This window comes from Nymphalis io, chromosome 1, assembly GCF_905147045.1.
Source record: "Nymphalis io chromosome 1, ilAglIoxx1.1, whole genome shotgun sequence".
NCBI lineage: Eukaryota > Metazoa > Arthropoda > Insecta > Lepidoptera > Nymphalidae > Nymphalis > Nymphalis io.
This window is the reverse complement of record NC_065888.1, coordinates 5,159,701-5,171,722: the sequence shown is the minus strand read 5'-3', so window position 1 is coordinate 5,171,722 and position 12,022 is coordinate 5,159,701. Positions and strand designations below refer to the sequence as shown.

At 30.1% G+C, this 12,022-nt stretch overlaps 2 protein-coding genes across 4 annotated transcripts in view; one reads left to right on the top strand and one right to left on the bottom strand.

Annotated features, from left to right (window-relative positions):
• Positions 1-908: 908 nt before the first annotated feature.
• Positions 909-8,719, bottom strand: LOC126768481 (dual specificity phosphatase 29-like). 2 transcript variants are annotated; one of them, XM_050486625.1, is made up of 5 exons: positions 8,498-8,708; positions 7,699-7,776; positions 6,414-6,550; positions 5,695-5,921; positions 909-3,807 (listed from the first exon to the last, which is right to left on the bottom strand). In XM_050486625.1, exons 1-5 carry the CDS (start codon positions 8,513-8,515, stop codon positions 3,608-3,610), a joined length of 660 nt encoding a protein of 219 aa, XP_050342582.1. In that variant the 5' UTR covers positions 8,516-8,708; the 3' UTR covers positions 909-3,607. The 2 variants fall into 2 exon arrangements, with proteins under 2 accessions (XP_050342582.1, XP_050342591.1); XM_050486634.1 differs by lacking the exon at positions 7,699-7,776 and having other exon boundaries at positions 8,498-8,719.
• A 2,986-nt stretch (positions 8,720-11,705) lies between these two features.
• Positions 11,706-12,022, top strand: part of LOC126768238 (lysine-specific demethylase 6A) — a 37,577-nt gene continuing 37,260 nt past the window's right edge. For both annotated transcript variants that reach the window (XM_050486230.1, XM_050486220.1), the window contains exon 1: positions 11,706-11,914. In XM_050486230.1, coding sequence (XP_050342187.1) covers positions 11,850-11,914 — 65 coding nt within the window. In that variant the 5' untranslated portion in view covers positions 11,706-11,849. The remainder of the gene's footprint in view (positions 11,915-12,022) is intronic.

Sequence of the window (12,022 nt, the reverse complement as noted above, 5' to 3'; positions counted from 1 at the left end):
TTGCAATTGAATTATTTAGGTTAATCTGTATTAACTGCAAAATTCAACAAAAACAACCACATTTACTTTTTAATTGTTTATACATTTACTCTGTCCCTAGTAGCTCATTTTTGCGTGTCTTAGTCACCCCCAAACATACTGATGCAAAAACACCTACAATGACAACTGAAAGGTAATCAGATATTATCTTTATTTGCAAAGTATTTGTTTTTGTAGAAATCTCAATTAAATTTATGATCACACAATTAGTTAATTGTTATTTGTATTTCTAGTGATTGAATATCTTACACATTAAACTGTATATAATCTTAATTTAGAGCAGTGTTTGCTTCTCTAAACAACCTTTTTTAGGCCATGCCCCACCTTAACATTTCTAAAATTTTTAGGCACCCCATACATAATTTTTAACCTTTACAAATTGTTTTGTTCCCTTAAGAAATATAAATGATAAGTTTTAGGAAGAAATCACTATCAAATTGTTATCAAAACACTGCAAGTAAAATTTCAAAACATATAATGAAAAAATGAAATTCAAAATAATTTTAATATTGATTTTTCTATATTCATTTAGTGCTATCCTTGTGCTTGATCTTTACTGCACAGAAATTTTATGTTAGGTTCCAAGTTACTTAGCTTTAAGCTCAAGTCTCCACGTTGTTATATCAAGATGATTTCTTTTTTTTTATCAGTAAATCACTGTAAATGATTTACAAAGGGTTAAAGTCGTGTTGAGTCCATTTTTAAATTGCCTCCTTAACTATCAAATTACCCCCCTGTGGGACGTGGGCCCCACGTTGCGAAACACTGATTTTGAGCCAATTTTTGTATCTAGTCTCACGACATAATACTATGTTGTGTAGAATATACAAATCATTGTTATGATTACAGGATATTAATTAAAAACAATATTAATATAAATAACTTTATTTTCAATAAATAGTAATATAATTAATAATTTTACATTTTCTTATTAATGTTCTATGTTATTAACCTAACACCAAATTATACAGCAGTTAAGACCATTGCATGATGACAATACAATCTTCGACATTCTTAGAACATGACAATAACAGCTAACAACCTATTTGGACTCATTTCATCGACTTGTACTTTAAAAAGATTATCTACCATAAAATATTTATCACAGTTACAAAGAAATTATGTAAAAAATTTAAATAATAATATGATTTTTTTTATAAAGAGATTACCTAATACAGATAATAAATATTTCAAATAAATTTAACACCATGACTAACTAGCTCCTCTATATAAGGCAATACAATGACTCAATAACAAGCTATGACAACTATTTTAAAGAGAGAATCTTTTATCACATAAAACATACTTCGAAAAATAATTGAAAAAAGAAAGCTTAACAATTATTCAATCCACTTTTCAATATCACAACATTTACCCCCTATAGTACTTGTATCTGCTACATAATATTACACTGGCTGCAAGATTTAGACCTGCATGAGCCACAAACCACATTTAAAATCTATTATTAATAAATAATGTTACTACATTCTTTGAATGTTTTAATTCTTATTACAATTCAAAAATACCATACTCTGATCCTATATTTAATTAAAATGTGAAAATATTTATATAGCTGTATAAAGACTATTTTAATAGAGTAATATATTTTATACATTGTATGGCTACATAGATAGTTAAATAGGTTCTATATTCTATATGGCGTCAATTCAATAACTAAATTACTTATTATTATCGTCAGTAAGTTAATTGCTAATGATTATGAATGAATTCACAAAAGAGACTATAAAAGAATCAAAAGGCCGAGCAATCACCATTGTATTCATTCTGACAGGGATAGTTGATAGTCGGAGGTAATTGAAATATTATTATTATATTATAACTAAAATGTTTTCAACTAGAATGCAGCTTCTTGAAGTTTACTTGTTACTTACAAACGATTGGATATTTGCAATGAGCGAATCCACGAAATTTATATTCACATGCCAAGGGCATCAATTGGCGTCTCTATTTCAAACCTTATTAGCTTTTAGTAAATATTCAATTTTTTATATTTTCACTAAAACTATCACAAAAACTCATTTTAAATCGACAACAAAATTTAAAAAACTTGAACACTTCTGACTTTTTAAGCTCGGGGGGGAAATTTACGCCGATGTATAAAAATAAAATACGGAGATGCCGCGCCGCGGACGCCCATAGCATGGAGGTATCGTAACTATTTTCTTGGTCGGCAATGAATGGGTTAGGTTACGAAGGCCTGTTTATACGACGATATTGGACCCAAATTAATGTGAATTTTAATAACAGTCTAAAAGCAAAATAAGAATCCGTTACAGTTAACTTATTCTGAGTGGAATATACATATATGTTATTGGTTATAGCTCGATGAAACTGGAATCACTTGGATAACTCTTCAATAACATATTTATAGATGGCATAAACATATGAAAGCGATGTTATTAGAAGCAAATTAAATGTTGATATCAAAAATAGAATTAGAACAATGACACACGATGCGTGTGCAGCCAAATGTCACAAGTTGGCAACGAGACCCTTCAACAATGAGTGGTCACGGTCGACAGTTTGTTTTCGTGCCTTACGCACACAATGCACATCACACACTAAGCTACATCTACCTCATTAAACAATCTTTCAAGTCCCATAAACAGCAGTCTTGAAGAAGTCTAACTTAACTTATTCGAGGGACACGATTACAGGTTTCACCCAAAACATATTCATAAGTTATATAATATTTTATACTTTAAATAGTTTTTTCATGTTTTTTTTTTTTTTTTTTTTTTTTTTTTTATAGAATAGGAAGGTGGACGAGCATATGGGCCACCTGATGGTAAGTGGTCACCAAACGCTCTTAGACATTGGCATTGTAAGAAATGTCAACCATCGCTTATAGCCAATGCGCCACCAACCTTGGGAACTAAGATTTTATGTCCCTTGTGCCTGTAATTACACTTTTAAATGTTTAATCTTTTAAATGTTTGTAGTTTTGGGTGAAAATTTTGTAATAAAATACCCATCTTTGTTTGTATTGTAATCATCCGATAAAAATTTTCCCCAAGTATAAGGCTCGTAAATTGTACTATTATAGTAAAACTTATACTTTTTGATCACTGGAAGCAATGAAGTTTTACATATGCATACGTTGGACAGTTGCATTATAATACTAGAGTCAAAGGTAACAATATAAAAAATAACAGCAGTTTTATCTATCAATAGTAAAATAAAATGGCACACGAGAATATTTTAACAATCCATAATAAATATTTATAATTTTATATGAAAAATATTACTACTCTGTAAGACCAGACGAAGTTATACTCTCTGATCTGATCCATAATAGATCAACAAAGGAAAACTTTGTACTTTGACATACAATAACAATAAATAACATATAATATAAGATTTTAAAACAGTTAGAAAAATTTTGTTATATACGCTCATCTCAGTTTGTAAACTCAAAATTTTCGTTTGATACGACCAAATCAATTTAATATCGACTAGAATAAGCTCGGTCGAGACTTCGCACGCGTAGATGGGAGCTCCTGTTTTCGAGCGACCAACTGTAGAGAGGCGGCACGGGGGTCTGATGTCAGCGGACCCGAGAGAGGCGAAGTTCCCTGTCTAGCTCTTGCAGTTGACGGATGAAACCGTCATTGGGGTGGATGTCGCGGCGGGAGCGAACTAGGGCGAGTGCCTCTGTCAAGGTCATGCCTCGTTTGATCATTAGGAAGGCGATTGCGCAAGTAGCTGACCTTGAAACACCCATCATGCAGTGCACGAGCACGCGACCTGTAACAGTAACCCAGATTTGTATCTAATTTTAATCCAGTACACGACTAAGGTTACCAACATGTTAAGCGATTTCATACATAAATGAATTAACGTATAGCACTTTTATCTGAAATTGCTGATATTTATTTTGTTTTGTTAGAAACCTATAGAAAAAACATATAATTGGTGAATAAATATTAAAAAATTAAGAATTTGTAATTATAAACACTTTTAACATATTCGTAAATATTGAGACGTTTTGAATATTGCTAAATTCAGATATTTAGCAACCCTAACTAAAAATTCCGCAGAAGAATACTTATGTCAATTTATATTAGTAAAAATGTTTAAAAAAAAATACATCACTAGTTTTCCTGCATTAGAAAAAACATAAATGTAAAAGTGCGACTGAAATTAAATATAGTTTAATCTTGTTTGTACGTAATAAACCCGACCTTTTTACTATTCACGTTTCACTAATGTATCATCGTAGAAATTGCAGGAGTTAGTTGCATTTATCGTAAAACACGTTATTTATGTTTTGCGGTATTTTTGACATCTGCGATTGCAAAGCTATCATTTGTTATACATACATAACATAATTTTGACGTAGTGATAATTTCACTATGGCTACGTAATATTTTTATTTTTTTACGACAATAGCCCAAGTAAACAGGATCGAACTTGCGATTTATTTTGTTACATCGCTAGGCGACCAGTAAGCCATTGCGCTATAGACGCTTCCTTGTTATTTTCGTTGCCAATATCAAAGCGAATGTGGTGTCACCCGTAACTCAGGCACAATTTAATCTTGTACACAAATTGTTTTGTACCTTTTTCACATTTGTTTCGATATATGCTTTGTTTTGGTGGTGTTGTTTAAAAATATATAAAATAAGATATAAGTAGGGACTAGGTACATAATCATACATATATGTATAAATATGTACCTAGATATGTTATGAGACAAATAAAACGATTAGACGTAACAAAAATTGGATGGAATAAGAGAAAAGGTGGCTCTCACTAAAATGAAAATATTAAATTTCATAATCATTTCAGTTATATATGTATATTAGTTAAAAAAATATGATCTGATGTAAAAAAAAAAATACAGTAAATTCGGAGTCGAGTGCTTTCATAAGCGTTTAGTTTTACATCGGAATCGTATGTACGGAACTTTTTTTTAACTTATCGTCAAATGAACTGGTCACGTCACATCGTAATTATTATATTTACAACTGTTTTGACCCTTAATTATAATTGCATTCATTTAATAATGATTTATTTTCTATTTATGTTTTTCTAATAACATCAATAAACAGATAAAATATCGAAACATCGTATCGTATACTACGGATATTATTATTATTAACATATTTTTCTAAATATAAACAATATTTAGCGCAAATCGGCATGTATCGAATTAAATTCTCTCCCAAGTGTATCCACTAATGGTAGAGCTTTGAGCAAGCTCGTCTGGGTAGGTACCACCCACTCATTGTTGTATTCCGGTTTGAAAGGCGAGTGTGCTAGTGTTATTACTGGCTCAAGGGACATTAATTAGTTCCCAATGTTGGTGGCGCATTGGTGATGTAAGCGATGGTTAACATTTCTTACAATGCCAAAGTCTATGGGCGTTGGTGACCACTTAGCATCAGGTGGCCCATATGCTCGTCCGCCTTCCTATTCTATAAAAAAAATCCATCAATCCGCAAGTAAGGAGCGCAGTGTAACTACATGCATAAAGGACATGACATTTTAGTTCCCAAGTTAGATGACGCATATTATAAGAAGGCATGTAACTCGACTGTACTGTAGTCGATTTACATGACTTTTTATAATATGATAGACTCTCGAAAGTTCTAAAAGGTCGTAATCAAATCAATATAATCGTCAACGTACCTCCACGAGATATTCCCTCGTCGATGAAACTTGCAGCAATGTGGAAATACTTAGATATATCCGTTGTCGGAAGATCCATCAGTTGAAAACCCTTGTAGCGTAGGCCGGGACAATCTCGGTAATAGAGATGATCCGTGTCCACTTGCGTGTATCGCTTGCCTTCAGCCGTGTTTAACACGTAGTTTATACCCATACGACGAAGGAAGACCTTGTCTTTTGCTGCCACCCTTTATCGACAAACAATACGAACATCTTTATTTGACCCTTTTACTGTACTATAATTATACAATAATATATAAATAATAAATATATTTATTACTCGAAATGTCTTTCAACTTTAAATTATATTCACAAATAAGAATTCACATCTATAAAATTATATATACCAATCGCTAAATATTTAATTGTTGTTTTAAAAAATATATCAATTTATTAACAATCGATATCAGCATTACTCTAGTTATATCCCTAGTCAATTTCACGGTCACCCTGAAGTGGGGGACATGCGCGAGAAGACGGCGATAATACCTCCACAACAACTGTCTGATCCAACAACCTAAATTGCTACCGATTACAGTTCTATGTGGAGTTTGTTTGGAAATTTATGGATATACAGACTCATCGATAACAAAAACAGATTCTAAAAATATCACTGACTGATTTATAGTGTTTATGCAGAATTAATATAATGTGATAATACAAGAACTAATAGAACTTACGCATCTCCGACGAATAGACCCGGATATACTTCGTTGACATCTGGCGTAGGGCTGTACGTGACGCCCAGGCCGGTGTAAGGACGAGATCGAAAAGATGACACCGAACTTAACACCGGAGACGGCGTTGAACCATAGCTCTGCGCATAAAACTTAAATTTAATACACCCACATATAATTGACTGACCCATTACGCATTAGTCAACGCATTGTCATTAATATTGTCATGCGTCTTAGTATTCATTGTTTATTTATAATATCATTTACAATATTCGATTGGATATTGATAATTTATAAGCAATGCACACTTTTAAAATTGGTTTTGTTTACTTTGATAAACAAACAATTAATGTACATATATATCAGCCTTGTCACTAGGTACTTTACTTTGTCTGTATACATTACTAATATAATAAATATGAAATACATTATTAATATTATATATACACAAATAATTTTAACAACTTGTATTGTTCAAGTTAAAACTCGAGTCAACTTTATCTATATTTATTTTTCCTTTATGATAGAGTAGTTACTGGACATATTTATTTACATGAAGACATTAAGTTAATTGCATATTTACAAGGTTGGGATGATTCACGAAGCTAGCAAAAACAATAATTATTTCATTTGACTTGAACAAATACAGCATTAATAAATACATAAATTAAAAAAAAAAACATTAGTTATATTTTATACGGGATTGTGTTGTTACACATAATCTCTGTACACTAATTTGGTTGTGAACATACTGCTATCTCTTTCTCTTGTTCAGGGTTGAAAATTATAGAAAATAATATATATGCTAATGTAACTCTTGTCTTTTTTATGTCCCCCACCTGCCTCCTACCTTGAAGCACAGGTGAAACCACCGAAACCAAGACTAGTAGTCTTATAAAAATTTTGTTGAGACAAGATGGCCCAATACCTAGAACTAGAATATAATGTTTAAATTGTTAAAGAAAACATCATGAAAGCACCCCAACCACACTGAAGCTGCAAGGTAATAGATGAAAAAATATATATAAGTCCAAAATAAAGAAAAAAATTTTTTAAGCTTGTATGAAATACTTTTTGGTTAAAAATAAAAATTTATTAATATAATTACATAAAAACATGCACAAAATAGCTATAGCATACTATCAATATGATTTCAATAAAAAATATGTCATTAACATGTAAATTTTAATTGAAATTATATAGAATATTATCCTACTGTTTATTAAAACAGTTTGAAGGCATAGTGGGCATTTTCATGCCCAATCAACTGTAATGTTATGATAAATACCATTAATGTCCTTAGGTAGGAGCCTACTCGCTGTTCATTAGCCGCAGAGTAAGAAGGATATCTCGGATATAGAGAATACTGCCAATAACAGACATTATTTATGAGAACAGTACAGAATTATTCAATTATAAAAAATAAACAATACTTATTCAATAATCATAGTAACATTTAATATATAGATGTTTTGTGATCTTTAAAATAGGGCGATTTTTGTTATATAATTTAACTTTTTTTTTTTTATTAATCTGTTGGCATATATTATTTGTGTATTTACATTAAGATTAGACTGAGATTGTCTATCAGAAGTTAAACTTAATACACTAGATAAGCTTTACATTGTAATTTATTAGTCTTATGGAATATTTTTTTTTTTCTTAAAATTCATATTGAAATTTTATTTAATTAAAATAGAATGTCATTTGAAATTTAAATGACCACAATAAAAATGTAAATAAAATAATAATATTATAACAGTCTATGCACTGATACAAAAGCTCGAAATTAAAATGCCAGTTACTGTATTAAATGAAATGATTTATGAAGCTTTAAAACAAATATTCACTTCGCTATATAAAATAAGAACAGAAAACATTGATCATATTATATTACGATAGAAAAATGATATGCCTCCTTTAAATGGACTAGTATTGACCTTGACTGGATGACTATTATGATGCAAAAATAGGCCCAGGCCGAGGCGTACTATCTATTTTTAACTTTACGTTTAAATAATTAAATATAAAAGTTATATTGAAAATAATCTAAAATAGTAAATAAAAAAATATTATAGTTTACTTACGGTATCTCGGTAGCTCATTTTAATTAATTTTTCCTACACCAAAATTAATTATAAGCCGGTCAACGTTTAATAAGAATATTGGTATAACAAACAACTAAATTACAAATGTACCAAAAATTTCAGTAACTCCTTTAATAAAGTAGATGCTATTTATAGCTAGCGTTCATGAGAATTGAAAAACACTAGCTTTCAGACGGAAAATGGTAACAACATTCAATGAAAGAAAATGAGAGAACTAAAAAACATAAAATTAATAAAGTTGCCAGCTTCAAAAAACAATTTTCCCTTTATGCTTGTATAGGTACCTATAATAAGGTTTTTTTATATTAAAAATAACAGCCTTAATATATATCTATTTACAATATTTTCTGCTAAAAATATTTTCGTGTAAAAGTACTCTGTTATTATAAGCGATGTAGTACAGTGTGTTGTAACGTTAAAATACTCCAATCGACATAATATTTTACCCGTAGATTTAGGTGGAAATCTGTCCTGCTGGTAACTTTATTGTATTCATAAATTACGTAGTCTTTATATAGTTCGATTTATAACAAGGTTTATGAATGTAGTTATGTATGTATATGTGTAACTGCAATAAACGTGAATAGTATGCCTATAAATAGATAGCAACCTGTTTATAGCTACCTATACTATTAATGTTTTTGATGTTGTACATCATCAGTTCTATACTGATATAATCATATCACTAATATTTGTCTAAATTAATTTATTAAGTAAATATTGCTTTTGATGGTGCCAATAAAAAAATTAAATCTCATTTGATTGAAAAAAATATAGAGAATTTCCTAATTTTAATGTATAATAAACATTAATCAACCAGAAATGCATCACATGAGTATATGTTTGCCAACGTACATCAATAAATAAGATATATATATATATTATTTCAATCATTTAATTCATATAGTTTTCCTTAAACTTTTTTTATCTATAGTCTTTAGAGAGGTGCGTAGTATGGTGGTTCATTTATGTCATGTTGAAATATCGAGAAACAAGTAATAATCGATGTTACTTATAAGTATAATATATAATTAATGTTATAACATGTGTATATACATATAACATGAATATATATATATATTTATTTATTTGGGAAACAAACAGTAAATTCATTCTTATAACTGATATTAATGTTAGCACACATACCAGTCAAGTTTCCACTTATAACTATAATATTATTCTTAAGAAAACTGTTGTTTTATAAAATCCAAACAGGATTTTATATTTTATTACAAATTTACTTTTTGTTGAGTTTTTTTTTACTTAAACGCTATTTGTCAAACTGAGCTATTAGGAAGATGTAAATTTAAAAATGATATTTTTTTTGTCCTAATATAATCATTAAATGAATATAATAACATGTGTGAAAAAATTGTGATTATATTATGTAAACTTTTTTATAAATAAATTAAATTATTACGTTTTGATTACGTTTTGATTGTGACGTCACTTCTCTCAATCGTTATTGCGGGCGACTCTTTTACGATACGCGTATTGATAATTTTGTATTTATTTTATACCTCATTTTGTATTTATTCTATCCTTTGTGATTTGACAACCCATATACGTTCTTTCACTTATAATAATGTTAGAACGATTATTAACATATTATTTGATGCTAAGATAAGCGCAGTATTTTCACGTAGACTAACAAATAATCTACCGAAAGTAGACCTTATGATCGCGGATGCTTTCACAAATCACGCGAAATATACTAGTGAGCTTATTATTATTGTTTATTTTAATCTTTTGTTAATGCAGATTGATCATAACTGTGTTCGGCAATAAGTCCGTACTCTTCATGTAGTGATACTAGTGCTTTCCGCTTTCGACTGAAGATAATATCAATACAGAATATAATATACATTTCCTACATTTTAATTTTACATACACAATTCGAGGCGCGATAGTTTATTTATTGGAAGAAACCTTTTTTATGTAAAAGGGGCAAACAAGCAGGAGGCTCACATGATGGAAAGTGATTACCACTGTCCAAGGACACCTGCAACACCGGAGTACTTGCAGGTGCGCTGCCGGCCTTTAAGGAATGTGTAAGCGTTCTTAAAGGTTTCTATGTCATAACGGTTCGAAAAAGTCGCCGGAAAATATGGTTCCGCAGAGTGGCTGTGTGAGACATGAAATCCTTTAAAAAAAGCGTTGTATTAGTAGATTTTGAGACATCGAGATGGTAGCATGGAATTTAGAATTTAGATGCGATGTCCAGTGACATACAGCACCTGGGATTAATCTAAACAGTTTCGCAGCGCATTCCACGTAAAAGACGTGATAGAAGATGCAAAGTGCAATCTCTCCCGCAAAGAGATGAGAGCTGTACTCCATATGGAGCTGAATTTTCACCTTGTAGAATTTTAGGCGAGGAGCTGACGTGAAGTACTGTCGTACCTTGTTGAGCAAACATAGCTTTTAGATGTTAATTAGGCTTCACATGCAGAAGAGGCAGAGTAGAGGATAACACACAGCCTTGTGGAACATTAGAATTGACAAATTTAGTCAGTGTATGCACCGTTGACAACGACATTGATGGTCCAATAGGATTTTTTCATCTTATACCATTGGCGATACGGCGTTACTCACAAATCATCTTCAAAATTAACAATAAACTTAAGATTAACGTTGAAATGCATTTTTTATCGGTACATACTCACGTCACTGTCACTTATGACAACACTAAAGGTATTCAATGTATTATTCTGAATTATGTTTATATTAAACAAATACCTATAACTAGCCTGTAAAAATTGAATGTTTGATCCTCAAACTAAAAACTTATAAATATGACAAATTGTACTACTAAGGTACTTACATTACAAATGCTCATCATGAAAATATCTACTTGTTTTTGAAGATATCGTAAAAATTTTATCGCCAGTATTTTTTATATTTTAAATATGATTTTTTGAGATCATAAAAAAATAAGCTCATCTTCCCAATTACATAAAACTTAAACACTTCAATTGTCTTGATAATTATGATGATATTATATTCATTAATTAAATCATTTAACTCATTATAATTTTTATTATATAATAATATATGTTTGAATGACATCGTTGTTTCTTTTTAAGTATATTATATTAATTCTTAAATTAAAGCATGAACATCGATACATCGGAATTTTCATATTTGCTCAGCGACTCGTTCACATTCGTTTATCGTTTGTGTCGGTGTACGAAACTAGTACTACTTTAATTAAATGAAATCGTAAATTTACTATGAAAAAACGATTTCTACTGTTAATTAAATTCGTCGGTGACTAATATATTTGTAATCGGTGTGTTATAAATGTTATAAGAACATTATTGTAGCAAAAATGGATGAAAAAGAAGAGTTGCATCTAACCTCGCAAGAGCTACAAGTTTTGTCAGAGCTTGACAGGTACCATAAGTTGTTATTATTTTGTAATAGCTTAAACTTTTTTCTTTTAAATAGCATGGTTGGTAAGTTCTTATTTTTTTGGTGTTGTTTATATTAATGTACATTATA